Source organism: Grus americana, chromosome 23 (genome assembly GCF_028858705.1).
Source record: "Grus americana isolate bGruAme1 chromosome 23, bGruAme1.mat, whole genome shotgun sequence".
NCBI lineage: Eukaryota > Metazoa > Chordata > Aves > Gruiformes > Gruidae > Grus > Grus americana.
Genome location: NC_072874.1, coordinates 4,167,501 through 4,184,165, shown reverse-complemented (window position 1 = coordinate 4,184,165; position 16,665 = coordinate 4,167,501). Strand labels below are relative to the sequence as shown.

Sequence of the window (16,665 nt, the reverse complement as noted above, 5' to 3'; positions counted from 1 at the left end):
TTTATTTTTGCCTGATCTGTTTCTCTGTGTATTGCAGGACCTGTCTGGTTCAATAGATGATCTGCCCATGGGTACAGAAGGAGCCCTGAGTCCTGGAGTAAGCACATCAGGGATTTCCAGCAGTCAAGGAGAGCAGAGTAACCCAGCTCAGTCTCCTTTCTCTCCGCATACCTCTCCTCACCTGCCAGGCATCAGAGGACCCTCCCCATCCCCAGTTGGATCTCCAGCTAGCGTTGCTCAGTCCCGCTCTGGTCCACTTTCACCTGCTGCAGTACCAGGTAACGCTACTTGGCACGTGTTGATCTTTTGGTGGGGCTGCCTCGTGCAGCTGGAGAGTGAATTAAAATGGCCAGTGGGGAGGAATCGGCTGGTGTCCGCACTATGTGGTTATTGAGGTCCTGTGATCTCATTTGTTTGCTTTAAAGTAACTTTTAAAGGATGTAGTAGGATGGGTGGGATGGCTGGTAAACCAGCAGTGTCATTTTGCTGGGTTAATGTGACTGATCTTGCTCTTGTTTTTCTTCACTGTGGCTAACATACCCTCCTTCTGAAGTTGGTTGTAGTTCTGGTATTTAATGCTCTTGTATCCTGGGTTTTGTGGTGTGCAATTTTTGTGATTAACCACTCTCCTTTTTGCGGTGTAGGCAATCAGATGCCGCCCCGACCGCCCAGTGGCCAGTCGGACAGTATCATGCATCCTTCCATGAACCAGTCAAGCATAGCGCAAGATCGAGGTGTGTGACACAAGTTGAAAGATTTAATTATAAAGCTAGATGTGTAACTAAAAACTTCCTGACCTGATGACATGGATTCTATGGTGAGGGAGCATTTAAAAGCTGCCCCAGGTTTATAAGCTGCAAGTGTTTAGGCACCTTGCAGTAAATTCAACTGTTGCTGGTGGTTTGGCCTCTTAATGTTCCATCCAAGCTAAGTAGTTTGGCTTGTAAGATGTTTTCTCTGGCTTTTGACAAGCTTTTCTGTGAATGCTGCGTGTCCGAGGTCCATGACCGTAAGCTTGCAACAATATTGCGTGCCTTTTTCCCCTAAGAGAATAAAGTTAGTGAGGGGGGAAAACACGTAAAATTTCAGCTGTCATGGCGGAGGGTATGTAGTTGTCACCCTGACAAAACAAGCAAACAAAACCCAACAACAGCAGAAAGCCCCTAGGGTTTGCAGAGTTGTACTGTCTCCTCCTGTGACACTAAGGTGTTTTTTTTTTTCTGGTTAAAACAGGAAATTGGATCTGTTATCTTAGCAGATAACACTGGCTCCTTAATAGCAACCACTGTAAAATCTGTCTAGGCTGTTGCTGAAAGGATTTTGTTAGTGGGTCCCAGGGGTTGCTGTTACCTAAGAACATGTGTGTCCAGTGGCACCTCTGGATACTTCGCACTAATAATTGTCTGCTCTGCTCACGGGGTGACCAGGTTACATGCAGAGGAATCCTCAGATGCCCCAGTACAGCTCACCCCAGCCCGGCTCAGCCTTATCTCCCCGTCAGTCTTCTGGAGGACAGATGCACGCTGGAATGGGGCCGTACCAGCAGAACTCCATGGGAAGCTACGGACCCCAGGGTGGGCAGTACGGACCTCAAGGTGAGGCACGCTGAGCTCCTCGAGGTGGGAACTGAACGCAGCAAATACAAAAGGCCTCTCTCTATCGTAACATCTTGTCTTTGATAAACTGTTTCTATTTGTCCCCTCTTAATGTGTGGGTAATGCAAAACAGCGTGCTGCTAGTGAGCTGGAAGGAACTGTGCGTTGTTCGTGGTGAGATTGATGAAATATGATGCTTTCAGGGCCAGTTGTACTTCTCAATGTAGGATCCTTCCTCCTCGTTTAAAAAGATGTAGGTCGTGCATCCAGCGTACCAGAGAAGAAGAGCCAGCTCTCCTTGGAGAGGAAGCAAATTGAGTATTATATGTTTTGGAAAGGGTTAAGTGAGTTTTTTTACATCCCGTCCTAGACCATTTAGCTCACGCTGCTGCTCGGTTGAGGTTTGGGAGAGTTTCAGGCAGCTTTTGAATCGATGTTGTTACTTGGCTATGTCAAAACACATTTTATGTGGCTTATATCCAAGTACTTTGACTTTTTGTTGAGGTGTTAACACTCCCCCTCATCTCTGTTAGTGATCTTTAAATATTTGCTGATAGAAGATTTTTATGGTGATTCATAAACTAACTAGTTGAATGATGTTGTTCTTCCCCTTTTTATCTCCTTAGGAGGTTATCCCAGGCAGCCAAACTACAATGCTATGTCCAATGCCAACTACCCCAGTCCAGGAATGGGAGGAAGCATGAACCCAATGGGAGCAGGGAGCCAGATGCACGGCCAGACTGGTGTACCACCGTACAGTGGGCTTCCTCCAGGGCGGATGAGCCATGCAACCATGGGGAACAGACCATACGGACCTAACATGGCGAACATGCCGCCTCAGGTGGGGACAGGGATGTGTCCCCCACCCGGTGGCATGAATCGCAAAGCACAAGAAGCGGCCGCTGCCGCCATGCATGCTGCTGCCAACTCCATCCAGAACAGGTAAGGAATGAGACTGTCCCTCGTCTCTGTTAAATGTCAGGTCTAGGTTTCAAAGCTGTGGATGGAATAACCTAGATTTGCGGTAATACTGAACACAGACCTTCCTTGAAGGTTTGCCCTTCTTGGAGGCTTTTTTGTCAATCTTAAGTGTTAAAAAAGGAGGAGCATAAAGCTTGGACGAGCAGTGCGTTGGAATACATCATTAATGGCATGCTTAGGGAATTTTTAATATTCATAGGTGAAATCTGTTTAACTCTGAGATCTCTTCAGTCATTTTCGCTTTCTGATCTTCCTTGTTACACGAGTGACTTAAAAGATGCTGCGTGTGTGGTAAAGCCCATAAATCTAGCAGCCGGCCATCCAGCTGCATTTGTCTGAACCAAGGCATTACTTGTCCAGCGTAAGGAACTTCTTCCTTTTAGGGCCTTGATGAGCAGCTGTGGGGAAGGGAGCTGGAATTCAGCGCTGAACTTTGCAACTATTTTCTGTGGTTGTTGTTTTTTTTCAAACATTTCGAAGTAGGTGTATGTGGCCTACCAGAATGCCATCAGAGCCGTGAACTTGCTTATAAATTGGGTTCCCCCAGTAAAGCTGTTAGATATATTTGTTGTCTGAGTGGGCATTGTGCTCTCTTCAGCCTGATTTAAAGGCTGCTTCTGCAGTCTGCTGTCTGATGTTACCTATGGCTGCCAACAGGTCAAGTTCCCAAATGCCAATACGACGTCAAAGCCTGTCCCTTTGAGTAACAAGTTTGAGCGACAGTTGTGCATGAGGTTTTCTGATACATGTAAAATGTTCGTTTAGCCAAATCGTGTATTCTCACTTAAATGCACAGGGCTGCAGTATTTGCAGACCTGTTCTTCCCTGTAAAGGCAGCTTAACAGCTGAAATGAAGTTCAGTTTGGGGATGTAGTAGAACAAGATTAAGGGTGAAAATGTTCAGAGCTGAAGTCCCTCTTTCAAAATGGTTTCTTTTGAGAACAAAACTTAGGCTCTAGGGTAGCTAAGCTTTAAAAGAGCACCTGATCTTCGGTCTTTTGCTGGAAAACTGAGCAGGAGAAAGTCACTTCTCCGCTTCCTTTGTACAAGGTTTCTTTTAGCTAACCTGCTTCCTTAGAAGACGAGATCTTAATGCTTAGTAGTTGGAGTACGCATGTGTTTCTTCTTTGCCTTCTCTAGGCCTCCTGGTTATCCCAACATGAATCAGGGGGGAATGATGGGCACTGGACCTCCTTATGGACAGGGAATTAACAGCATGGCTGGCATGATAAACCCCCAGGGCCCACCCTATCCGATGGGTGGGAATATGGCTAACAACTCCGCAGGTAAGCCAGTGCTGACTGTTAGGCGTTTCACTGATTTTTTTTTTTTTTGCGGTACTGGATTGAAAATCAGTGTTAAAGATTGTTTTAACTTCCTAGGGATGGCAGCAAGCCCTGAAATGATGGGTCTGGCGGATGTCAAATTAACGCCTGCAACTAAAATGAACAATAAGGCAGATGGGACGCCAAAAGCAGAATCCAAGTCAAAGGTAAAATGTTTTGGGGTTTGTTTTTAACGACTCGCATCCTCTTCAGCATCCAGGGAAATAAAACCAATGCACGTTAACTTGGATTGAACAGTGCATCTATCTAGTAGTGAGTGTGGTTCCTGAGAGAAACCTAATTTGATTCGTCCTCCTTACCCTGAGCAGACTTCTCATTAGCATGGTTGTCCTTGCAGTATGTGATCTGACTGCTACTTGCGACCATGGTTCTAACTCAAGAGCGTGGCAAGTGAGTGGGATATCCTCTTTCGGCATGTGTCATGTTTTGAGCGTAATTACAGAAATAAGCGTCTTGAAACGCGTGTGTTTCTCTGCCATCCCCTACAGAGACACACTAGCCCCCAGTAAGGCCAGGAAAGGGACTTTTTTTATCGAATTCACATGTTCTTCCCTGTTGATAAGTTATGAGTTCAAGCCTCTATCTAGAATTTCTAACAGATGCCTGGCACCCCTTATTTGTATGTTCTTATTTCAGTTGTGGGCTAGTCTTGCCTATATTAACTGAGGAGAAGGTACCTGAACAGATGCATCTTTTGGGTCAGCTTTATCCAAGTCCCCAGATCCTATGAATAGCTAATTAGGCTGTTGCTTGAATCAGAAGTGTAAAGCTAAAGACCACGTAGTTGAAGTGCTCAGTGTAAGGAGATTCAACATGAATTACGCTTGACGTGTCCAGCTCTGGCTGTGTTTGAATTGTGCCAGCAGTTCCAAGAGGTTCTTCAGGATTTATCAGGAAAATTCAAACAATCGAGGATTTTTACTTCTGGGATTCATAAACTGTTGAGAAATGAAGGGGAGCATTTCCCAGCCCTTTGGGAGTAATCGATTTCACTTGCAAACCAATTTAGTTTTAGGAATTATCACCTGCCACAGTGAAACTGCCAGAAGAAGTGTAAACAAACCTGAGTTTGTGTCTGGTGTAGGCTTGGAGTTAGTCAGTTATCACCTCTCAGCTGGGAGGTGGTACACTAAAGTGTTGCACTTGTTTCACAAACAAACCTCTTACTAATCCTGTATTAAAGCCAGAAGAGGGAGGCGAACAAGTTCTTCAGGGAGTGTTTTTCTTTGCATTACTGCTAGCAGTTTCAAAAGAACCACCAAAAAAGCTGTTTCTGAGCCTGTAGTCTCCTCTTTTGCTGCTTGAAGGAAATAAATGCTCTGCAAGTTTGATACCTGTACCACCAGCAGTCTGCAAGAAGATTCAGATCTCTCACTTCTGCTCATGTGTTCTGGCGTCTGCCTTTCTATTTATGACTTGAATGCTCTTGGGCTAGGAGATCCCAGAAGCTACAAATAAGGGTCGTTCTGTCCTCCTGGTCTGCGCTGTTTGAAGATTATCTCATGTGCTAACGCATGCACTCAGTCTTGGGTGTAGGGGTTCATCTAGAACATCATCAAATTTGAAGTTCACTTCTACTTTGGAAGTTCATTTTTAAGTAAGCTTTTGGAATGCCAAAACCATTTCTGCCTCTACTCCAAAAGTGTGTGATCCAGGTGGTGAAAGACAAAATAACACAGTCGTGCACTACATCAAAAGACTGGGGGGGAAGCAAGGCGAGGTGCAGGACCGCAGGTTTTACCTCTGAATAGACAACAGGGACAATTCCGTGAATCAGATGTGTAGGAACTAGTGTGTGATACTCGTACTTCACAACTGTAAATTTGTATTCCATATTCCTGTGATACCTTTCCATATCAGTCTTCCTGGATCCTGATATGCCAGCGATAGCAAACCAGTGTGGGAGCTTACGTCTCATCTGGGTAGCAGGAGAGTTCTGCGCTTCTGTCAGTGAATAGACAAGGGAAGAGATGGTCTTTGTGGGGGACCCTCACACGTCGGTCAAACAGTTCTCTCTAATCTTAATTTTTCTTTGAGGCGTGTTTATTTTTATTCCTTTGCAGTGTTTAGTGTCAGTTTAACCTGGCATCTACCACTTGGGTAAGAGAAGAGTTTAACCAGAGGGCAGTATTCACCCTGGCAGTGTGCAGTAGTCATGGGGAATCTCATTTGCACTTGAATTAGATGTTTTCTTGTATATTTAGCAAACGAGCCCACAAAGGATGTCTCAGTGGTGGCTCTCTGCAAAGTCTTCTTGAGGTTGGTTTGGTTTCTGTAGCGTTCCTGAAACCTTTCACTTTTTAAAGATACATATTTTGTGAATTCCCTGAGTAGCAGCTGGTTTCGTGATACCTTTCTTGAATAATACTTGCCTGATGTTGATCCAAGACAAGTGTAGGTCTAACATAAAGCTGTTCTCAATATAACAGCAGAACTTTGAACTCTGACTGCTTTTCTGAAACCATCTCGGATGTGAACTTGCTGCTTTTGTGCTGCTCAGTCCTGATACCTCTTTCCTTCTCCTAGAAGTCCAGTTCCTCTACTACAACCAATGAGAAGATCACCAAACTCTATGAGCTGGGTGGTGAGCCTGAGAGGAAGATCTGGGTAGATCGTTACCTGGCCTTTACTGAAGAGAAGGCCATGGGCATGACAAATCTCCCAGCGGTAGGCAGGAAACCCTTGGACCTTTACCGGCTCTACATCTCCGTGAAGGAGATTGGAGGATTGACTCAGGTGAGTGTCCAGCAGCCAGTGTGGTGCCTGGGTGTTTGTATTCGGAGCTGCCCGCTGCCCGGCAGGCACAAGTCAACAGGCAACACAATTCAAAGTTAGATTTGTAGCTAGATGTAAACTGTGACTTCCATTTAGCTGTGTTTCTTTTCTTTTTATTTTTTGAAATAACGTTTATAAAGCCCAGCATCCTTGAAGTGAGCCAAATGTCTGCTCTCTCGTTGTCTGGTTGAGAGCAGTCTGTGGTGAGGTTCAAATCAAGTCCTTTTCTTCCCTGCTTTGTCCAGTGCAAAGATTGGTGATGCTGTCTTTGTCTTTGCATCGGGCTGTCAACTGACCTCATGGCTAATTTGATTTGCAATCTGTCCCTATTTGAAAAGTTTTCTCTAGGTGAGGAAGAGAGTTTACTAGTTTTTTGTTTTGAACACAACTGTGTCCGCTCTGCTTAGCCCTTATTGCATCCTTTGTTTTAGCTGGGAAGTGTTGATTTCTCCCCAGAAGATTTCTTGGAGGAGAAGTAGCTGGGATTTTGAGTTTTACAGCCTCTTGTTTGCTTGTGCAGGTCAACAAAAACAAGAAGTGGCGCGAGTTAGCCACAAATCTCAATGTGGGCACGTCCAGCAGTGCAGCTAGTTCTCTGAAGAAGCAGTACATCCAGTGTCTCTATGCCTTTGAGTGCAAGATTGAGCGAGGTGAAGACCCCCCTCCAGATATCTTCGCAGCTGCTGATTCAAAGAAGTCTCAGACTAAGATACAGCCTCCATCTCCAGGTGAGTTTAGACACAGGTTTAAGATCTACATTGAATGGTTGAACCAGAGGATCTCTGGCACTGTGCACGCAACTCTGTGTGCTGTGGGCCAAACTGATTCCAAACTTCACGAAACCCTCGTGTCTGTTTCTAATTAGATGTTCTCTGGATGTGTAGATTAAATCCTTTTGTAATGTGGAAGCGAATGATACTGGGAATAAGTCAAGCCTCTTGGGATAGTTCAGCTTTTGTGTGTCCCACCTCTGTATTAAGTTTAAGAAAAGGGAAAATATGTAAATATGTATATACACGCACCTCTGATGTGCTTACCAGTATGTCACTGCCTTATGAGAATCTGATGGAAAGAGGAGTCTGGAGTTGTCCCTTTGAGGTGATCTCTGCATGTTTTAACAGCAGCCCTCGTTGGTACTGCGTAGCTTTGGGAACCTGCTAGAAAAGTTGGGCTTGTTTTGACTATGCAAGTGCTACCTTCTGGGAGTAAATGCTTGACGTGGGTGTGCACTCATCTTCCTCGTGAGTTACTTCTTTCTGTCTTCAGCTGAAGATGGCGAGGACTTTCTGCGGTTTTGTGCCCAGAAAGCTTCATAAGCCTTTTACAAGTTGGATGCTCTAGAATTCAAGCCCTTTAAAATGAACTTCGGCTGTTGTTTCAAATTTGATGGGGTGCTCCACTTTCTGAATATTGAAGCATAGTGTTAATTCAGGGGGAAAAAAAGGAGAGAATGTCTAGGCTAGCAGTGCATGCTGTACTCTTTAGTCTTCGGAAAGTCTGATCATTTCTGTCTCATTTGCATTGAGTTCACTGCTTGAATTGCTGCTGAACTTGCCAACCCTTTAAGCTTCAGTTTTCCAGTTTGTCTTATAAGTAAAGCCTTCAGATGCTTTTTCTGGTCAGGAGCCTGTTCATGTAGGTGAAATAAAAACTTTGTCTGCTTTGAAGTTCCTGTAAGGTTTGCAAAAAATGCCTTTTTGGTTCTGAAACCTGGCATCATCTTTGTCTAGCTCCTGAGGAGTGGAATAATGAGCCCTTTTTCAATTGTACCGCAGTTGTGTTTCAGCCCTGTTCAGCCCTGATCGACAGTGTGCTTGTCCAAATATTCTGTTGCAACTACATTTATCTGTCCTCTCAGTTACAGAGTGTTGTGGGGGGGTTTGGGGAGGGGGGGTGGTGTTTGTTTGTTTTTGTGGTTTTTTGTTTGGGTTTTTTTTAAAGAACTAAATCATGTCTTTTCACTAGTCAGGAAACCTGTCCCAGTGTAGCTTCAACCTTGGTGTATTCTGCAAGATAAAGCAACTTTTGTGTCATTAGACTAAACTTCTGTCTAAAGTGGTGTCTGAGTTCCGCTTAAGCTAGACCACAAATCCATTCCCACTTTCTTCCCAAAACCTCTTTCTTGCCCCCCTGGGATACTAGGCAGTGGAACAAAGATGTTAAGAGCATTTGGAGTTTATTTGGAGAGGGCTGAGAATTTTAGGAAGCCACTTAAAACTTCTTGTAGCACTAGGTGCCTGTCAGCATGGATTAGATAGTCCATCAATTTTTATTTTGTTTTAGCTAATATGGTGGTACGTGAAGGTCGTGGAGTCTGCCTTTGGGGCTGTGCTACGGTGATCTCTTGCTCCAGCACATCAGCAGGAGGAATCTGCAGGGCTGCTATCCCAAACTCTGCACCTTTGTGCAGCTCTATTGACTTAGTCCACAGGCTTGGTTCCTGTTACAAGAGGACTGTGCTGTATTTCCTATTTAAACTGTTTCTCTCCACTTGTCTTACTCCAGACTCCTGCAACTAGGAATATACAGAGGCAGCACTGAAGCATGGTTGGTTGCTCTGATCCTTTAAGCTGTATCGCTCAGCATGTTCGTGCTCCGCTTTCACTTTCCTTTTCCTTCTCTCTCTTGCTCCCCTGGATTGGCAGGAACTGAGGGTGTAGGACACAACACAAATTGCTTTCTCAATGCTCCTCTAAGGCTCTTGAGTCTGGAGCTGGGGTTGAGTCCCAGTGGGCACGACTGTTCCAGGGGCTTGCTGGGGCCGCCCTGATGCAGCATCCTCCATACTCGCACACACAGAGACCTGTCTCCCAACAAATCACCCTTACTGGGGAGTAACCTCCCTGTTTGAAAGCCGAGCGGGGCATTCCGAAGTCCCATCATTTGGATGAAGGGCTCTGTCATCCCACACAGACATGTGCGCTTTGCTCTCCTTGCAGACTTTATAACCCGTTGGCATTGGCTTACACGTCGTTTCAGCCTGTTCTGTCAAATGAACTTCTGCATAACTTTGTGAATGATGAGGATCGCACTGCATGATTCTCCATTAATTGCTTTTTGAGGCTGCACAGCATCTAAAGGCCTTGCAGGACAATCATCTAGGTAGAGCTCTCGGTGCTGGAGCTGTTTTCCATGCAGTGTGCGTTCATAACCCTCAAAACCCAAAAGTGTTTACAGAAAGGCCGTGGCTGGAGCGGACCAGGTATTGCTTCGTGGGCACTCGGCACGGGTTTTCTGCAAACCTTCCTGGGATCCTGCTCGCAAACGGCAGCGTGTCCCTGGGGAGGCGTAATCAGTCTGCCGTTGGGTTTTAATTCCCAGAGCGTGGAACTGGCCTGGCTCCAACTGTGTGTAAATTTGTGAGTGGGAGGGATGGCAGGGGGTGGGGACAAACACCAAATGGCAGCGACGCAGGGAATGTCTCGAGGCCTCTTCCTGCCGATGCCAGCATTACAAACGGAGACGAGTGGCGAATTCCTGGGGGAAGCGAGTGGAGCTGAACCGCTGCTGACGAGGGAAGGAGAACGGCGGGGAGGGCCCATGAATGAAAGTCCCTGCTGAGCTTGCCTCTGCCCTTCCTTCTCCCAAGACCTCCCCGGGCTGGGAAGGAGTCGCGGAGAGGAGGACAGGGTGCCAGGAAGGTGGGGTGTAAACAAACATGCCCTGGACATGACCTCGGAGGATTTTAATGAATAGCTGAAATGACTCATCAACCAGCAGGGCTGAAGCTGAGGGATATCGGGTGCTGGGGATGGTAACTAATGGAAACATTAATTAAGAGTTCAGCTCTTGCCAGCTGCCAGGAGCATATGAACCTGAGAGCTGACACTGTCACAGCGATCCAGGGGCAGAGGAGAGCTCCTAGAGCTGATGGCACAGCTGGATTACACATGACGGCCTGGGATTTTTGATGAAAGCTTACTGTAGCGTAAAGCAACCCGTACAGAGCCAGGGAACTTGCTGGACGAGTTTTGTCATTCAGTGAAAGATCCGGCATCTCCGGCATTCCCTGTTCCAGGAATCCTTGGGAGTGGTGCTTGAATTAACCTGCATGAATTAACCCCTCTCAAAGGGCAGAGCAGACAGAAGAGCTTTGTTCAGAGTTACTTGGTGACTTCAGCTGACATCCCAGAGTTTCCATCACTAGAAAGATCGTGAGACTTCCAGGAGAGGGCTCAAACTCACCTTCTCTCTGGGTAGAAAGAGAATGTGAAAGTGATGGGTCAGTGGTTATCGCTTGGCAGGAAGCACTGTGTTCCGTGCTGCATGGTGCACTGCAGAGCATCAACCTTTGAAGCTAGATGGCCTGGGCACACGACATAGTGCCACAGTGGTGCCACAGTGTGTAAAAGAGAACATCATTAAGAACGAAGGCATGATGAAAACGAACACGTCCTTGCAGCTTTACATTACTGTACGTGGTTCTTCTGGGAAGTCTGGCCCAGTATGTCCTTGCAGTGTTGAGCTCCTCGTACTTTTTTGGCCGTGTTTCATCTGTGTCTTTCTTGAAGGACTCTGTGCTCTCTGTTCTTGAGGCTGATGTTCTGGGAGGTTCTGGGTTGCGTCTGTAGGGTGCAAAGCTCCTCACACCACACTTCTGTTCTTGCAGCGGGTTCAGGCTCAATGCAGGGTCCTCAGACGCCTCAGTCCACCAGCAGCTCCATGGCAGAAGGAGGAGACCTGAAGCCACCAACTCCAGCATCTACGCCACACAGTCAGATGCCCCCTTTGCCAGGCATCAGGTATGAAACCGTTGCACCTTGTTCCACTACACTGGATGCAGAGTGACTGTGAGGTTGGTTCTGGGTCACTACCACAAATGGCTGTTTTGGTGGGGGCTCCATGGCTTTGCTCCTCCATTAACGGCTCACAGCAGCATCGTTGACTCTGCATCTGTGTGTGAACAATCATTGCTTCTGGGATTGGGGTTGAGGACAGTATTGTAGAAGGGCAGTTCTTCATGCTTCTCTTGGAGGAGCATGACTGTGGTCCTTCTAGGGGATACCAACACCTGAGAGGGAACACGTGGGGAAAAGTATCTTGAGGAGCATTGTGGACCTCTATAATCTTGAGGTTTTGTTTGGTTTTTAATCAGGAGTAACTCGGTGGGCCTTCAGGATGCCTTTGCGGATGGTAGTGATCCTACGTTCCAGAAGCGGAACTCCATGACTCCAAATCCAGGGTACCAGCCCAGCATGAATACCTCTGACATGATGGGTCGCATGTCTTATGAGCCAAATAAAGATCCTTACAGCAGTATGAGGAAAGGTGAGGAAGTCCTCGTATGCTCCTTTCCCTTTTCTCCTTGACTGCTAATCCCTGTATCTGGCTGTGCGCTGCAATGTGCTGTAGGAGACCTTCTGCTCGCCCTTCTTCCTTAGAAGACGGGACTTATCTTTCTAATGCGGAGGTAGACATGTTTATTGGTCCTTCCTTCAATATTTCAGCTCCAGGAAGCGATCCCTTCATGTCCTCAGGGCAGGGCCCCAACAGTGGTATGGGTGACCCTTACAATCGTGCTGCAGGTCCAGGGATGGGTAACATGGCCATGGGACAGCGGCAACACTATTCCTACGGAGGTCCTTACGACAGAGTGAGGTGGGTACTTGAACCTGGTGAGATCCTGGTTTGCTTGTGACTTTTCTGATCGTCGGGGTTTTTTCATTTGAGAAGCAAGGGTGAATTTAAGTGGATGTGTGGGATTTTTGTGTTTGCTTCCATGTAGGACGGAGCCCGGCATGGGACCTGAGGGCAACCTAGCAACCGGAACTCCGCAGCCAAACATCATGCCTTCCACCCCTGAATCGGGGATGTACTCTCCCAGCCGCTACCCGCAGCAGCAGCAACAGCAGCAAAGGTCTGTGCGGGGTGTTGCCACAAACAGCTCTTCCCAGTTAGAGAGCTCTGAGACTGTGAAAGTGAAGCATGCATCTGATCAGACAAGTAATGCATCTGTTTCTTCTCCAGACATGATTCCTATGGCAATCAATTCTCCACTCAAGGCACGTCCTCGGGCAGCCCCTTCCCTAGCCAGCAAACTACTCTGTATCAACAGCAACAGCAGGTAAATCATCAGAAAGTTTCTGATTTGTTCGACTGAGAGACAGAAGAGTTTCAACTGTGAAATTTGTGAAAAGGGGAGGATGAAAACTTTTTGGGCTGTGTGTTTGCTTTATGAATGTGTAGAACTAAGTACCACATACGGGAGACTTTTTTTCCCCAGTTTCCAGATAGTTTAAGTAAGTTTTAATTAGTGTTTCCAGTGTTGTGTTAGCAAAATGATGTTCTGAGAATGGAGGTTGTGTAGTTTGCAGATGTGCGTGCTCTGGTCAGGCAGCAGGAGAGCAGGAAGCTTTATTGGGCTTCTCTGCCCCTCTGGAATTTTGTGAATCCCATCGCGTTTCTGTAACGCTTTTGGTCCAAGTGATCAGATGAGTTTGGAGTAAGTCCTTGATCGTTCTGGGGAGCTGTGGATCATTCTGCACAACCCAGGGTTGTTTCTTTTTGTGTCTTTGCCTTACTAAGCCCGCAGGCAAAGGCTTCAGACCTGCCTCCACTCCTCCACTGCCTCACTGCCTCCTACTCGTTCTCAAAAACATCAGGTTTGTTTCAGGACAGAGTTTGAATGAACATATCTCTCTTTCCATAATCCTTATATATGATTTGCTCTTTGTATCAGTGCCAAGACCCATAATGTTTTCCTGATAATTTTGAGTCCTCTGGTTTAGGAGAGTACAGAGAGGGCACTCGCTGAGCTGTGCTAAGAATAATTCCAACTGCTCTGCAGTTTGGCTCTGCAACCAGAGCCACGGGGCGCTGAGCCAAGAGTTCGAGTTACTCTGGTACTTGTCATCTTTGAAGCCCTAGAGCTCCATCTGAAGCCAGTCATGACCATGGAGCTTCAGAGCAGACTGTGTAACAGCTACAGCACAGACCCTTGGAGGCAAGAGAGAGCTTGGATTTTAATTTTGTCTCGGCAATTGACTGTTTTCTCCATTTGCACTTAAGAGAAACGGGAGAGAATAGTTCTTGCTCCTTTCAGTGATGTGTTTTGAAATCTACAGGAAAGGAAGAAGCAGGAGGTACAACAGTTCTTTTAATGCATCTTGTTTAATGCTTCATCAGCAACCTCTGTTTTCTGGGAAATATAAGAGAAATAAGAGTCTGATAAAATTCCTGGATGTGAAAGTAAAGAAGTACCTGTGCACAGTTTGACTTGCAGTGAATGTATAGTAGAGCCGAGTCTTTTCTAGAGGAAAGTCCTTTCTGTGGGCAGACTTCTGCCCCCAAGGCATCCTTGTAGAATCCACAAGGAAACTACCCAGCCAGCCACAAGGAATTGGTCTTGGCTTGCGAAATTGAAAGTCTGATCCAACTTCTCGTTGGATATGGCTAACGCCGAGCCTTGCCCTCTTATGAGCCGTGCCGTGGGGCATATCCTCTGGCTCTGAGTAGCTCTGCCCACTGAGGTTTTGGTTGCTTGTTTCCGAGTAGATAATCTCATATTGTCGATGCCTTCGTTTTCCCTGTAGAATTACAAGCGACCGATGGATGGCAGCTACGGCCCGCCCGCTAAGCGACACGAAGGGGAGATGTACAACGTACCATACAGCGCCGGGCAGGGGCAGACGCAGCAGCAGCTGCCTCCAGCGCAGACCCAGCAACCGAGCCAGCAGCAAACTGCACAGCCGTCTCCGCAGCAGGACCTGTATAACCAGTATGGGAGCACATACCCTGCCGCTGACCGCCGATCTGCCGGAGGGCCACAGAACCAGTTCCCATTCCAATTCGGCAGAGACAGGGTCTCGGCTCCCCCAGGCTCCAATGCTCAGCAAAACATGCCTCCTCAGATGATGGGAGGTCCCATACAGTCTACTCCAGAGGGCCCACAGCAAGGCGCCATGTGGCAAGGGCGAAACGAAATAGGGTACAGCTATCCGAATCGGCAGAGCACTGGCTCTGCGCCCCAGGGGCCTGCTTATCACGGAGTGACTCGAACAGATGAAATCCTGCATTCAGACCAGAGGGTCAACCACGAGGGACCATGGCCTTCCCACGGGAACCGGCAACCTCCTTATGGTCCCTCTGCCCCCGTGCCCCCCATGACTAGGCCCCCCCAGTCTAACTACCAGACCCCCCCTAGCATGCAGAATCACATTCCTCAGGTATCCAGCCCAGCACCTCTGCCCAGACCTCTGGAGAATCGCACTTCTCCTAGTAAATCTCCGTTCCTGCACTCGGGGATGAAAATGCAGAAGGCAGGACCGCCAGTCCCTGCCTCGCATATAACACCAGCAGCTGTACAGCCTCCCATGATCCGACGAGACATCACCTTCCCTCCGGGATCGGTAGAAGCTACGCAACCTGTGTTGAAGCAGAGGCGGCGGCTGACGGCAAAAGATATTGGTAAGAGGAAACTCCTGCTTTTCTCCTTGCGCCCGTCGAGGGGGTGGGTGCTGCCGTTACCCTTTGGTACAGTGCTGCCAAGTGGAAGAAGAAATTTGAAAGAACTATATATTTTTGCAGGTTAGTTGTCTTTTCAGACATCGTTTTGGCATCGTCTGCAGAGAGATTGCTGGTACATGCAGTCTGTACATCATCTTAAACAGGGTCTTCATGGGTCCAAAAAGCAGTATCAAGTATCTCCTTTTTGTTTTTAAAACTCCAGGCGCTGGAAGTATCGTGTTTATGTTACAGGAACTCCTGAAGCCTGGAGAGTGATGATGTCTCTGAAGTCTGGGCTGCTAGCTGAAAGTACGTGGGCCTTAGATACCATAAACATCCTGCTGTATGATGACAACAGCATAATGACCTTCAACCTCAGCCAGGTGGGTGCAGATGCTCTCTGATGCAGGTCTTTGAAGTGCTAATTTTGTAGGGTTTTCTGTCAGCGAGATAGCAACAAGCAGCGCTTGCCCTCGTAGGGCCACACTCCCAGACGTCCCTGTACCTGCGGAGCGTGCCCGGTCTGAAGAGAGCGTGGGGTCTGGGTAGCTGCACGCTGGTTACTCGCTGGCCTGTGTAATTTGTATGTTTGTTGGTGTGCAAGCGTGCGCGTTCTCCTCTCTGACAGAGGAAGGGAGTAACGGTGGGGAGGCTGTGATGGACTCTGCAGCGAGAGTGCTATGAGAGGCTGGAGGCTGCTTGCGTTTTCAGGTGTTGATGGCGTTCGTTCAGCTCTGGCTCGGTCTTTCCCTGGGACAGCGCGCAGTGAGGCTGGGATGCCAGCCCAGAGGAGCCAGCCTTTCTCAGTTAGCTGCCACGTGCCTCTGTGGCTGTTGTAAAAACCGCTCAGCAATACTGTAAAGGCTGTTTTGGTTAGTGCTGCCTTTCACCTCCCTGTGTGTTCACCAGAGGGGAGATAGAACCAAGAGCACGTGTGTGTTGTGTGTGGAGGGGGGCGGCTTGGATACTGACAGTCAGTATCTGGTTTTGCCTTTGTTCCTTTTCTCGGAGGACGGAGAGCTCTCTTTTGCAAACAGTTTATTGCTGGCATGAAGAGAACCCATTAATTAACAGCACTGCATAAATTCTTAGCCATTTATGCCCTGCTTTCCCAGTTGCTCATGTTGACCTAAGTTGTTTTCTGATCACTGTTCCCTTCCTTCCTTCCCCTCCTGTTTTTCTCCTCCCTCATAGCTGCCAGGCTTGCTGGAACTCTTGGTGGAGTATTTCCGGCGCTGCCTGATCGAGATCTTTGGAATCCTGAAGGAATACGAGGTGGGAGACCCAGGGCAAAGAACACTATTAGATCCCGAAAGGTTCTGCAAATCTTCAGCTTCCTCCTCTCATGAAGAAGGGGAGGAGGAGGATGAACCACGGAGCCTGAACTGTGAGGAGGAAGAGGAGGATGAGGAAGAGGAGGAGGCTGCGTTTTCAAGCAAGGACAAAGCACCTCTAGAGAGCAGTGAGGAAAAGCTAGTTAGTAAATTTGACAAGCTTCCAGTCAAGGTCGTGCAGAAGAACGA

At 47.5% G+C, this 16,665-nt stretch overlaps 1 protein-coding gene across 2 annotated transcripts in view; it reads left to right on the top strand.

The window, feature by feature from the left end:
* Window positions 1-16,665, top strand: part of ARID1A (AT-rich interaction domain 1A) — a 60,718-nt gene that overhangs the window by 41,457 nt on the left and 2,596 nt on the right. For both annotated transcript variants that reach the window (XM_054802777.1, XM_054802779.1), the window contains 16 exons: window positions 38-278; window positions 645-734; window positions 1,428-1,595; window positions 2,222-2,537; window positions 3,717-3,862; window positions 3,959-4,068; window positions 6,449-6,658; window positions 7,218-7,425; window positions 11,307-11,439; window positions 11,793-11,965; window positions 12,145-12,295; window positions 12,423-12,554; window positions 12,665-12,761; window positions 14,230-15,103; window positions 15,395-15,525; window positions 16,337-16,665. The exon at window positions 16,337-16,665 is cut by the window's right edge and continues 2,596 nt beyond it. In XM_054802777.1, coding sequence (XP_054658752.1) covers window positions 38-278; window positions 645-734; window positions 1,428-1,595; window positions 2,222-2,537; window positions 3,717-3,862; window positions 3,959-4,068; window positions 6,449-6,658; window positions 7,218-7,425; window positions 11,307-11,439; window positions 11,793-11,965; window positions 12,145-12,295; window positions 12,423-12,554; window positions 12,665-12,761; window positions 14,230-15,103; window positions 15,395-15,525; window positions 16,337-16,665 — 3,509 coding nt within the window. The remainder of the gene's footprint in view (window positions 1-37; window positions 279-644; window positions 735-1,427; window positions 1,596-2,221; window positions 2,538-3,716; window positions 3,863-3,958; window positions 4,069-6,448; window positions 6,659-7,217; window positions 7,426-11,306; window positions 11,440-11,792; window positions 11,966-12,144; window positions 12,296-12,422; window positions 12,555-12,664; window positions 12,762-14,229; window positions 15,104-15,394; window positions 15,526-16,336) is intronic.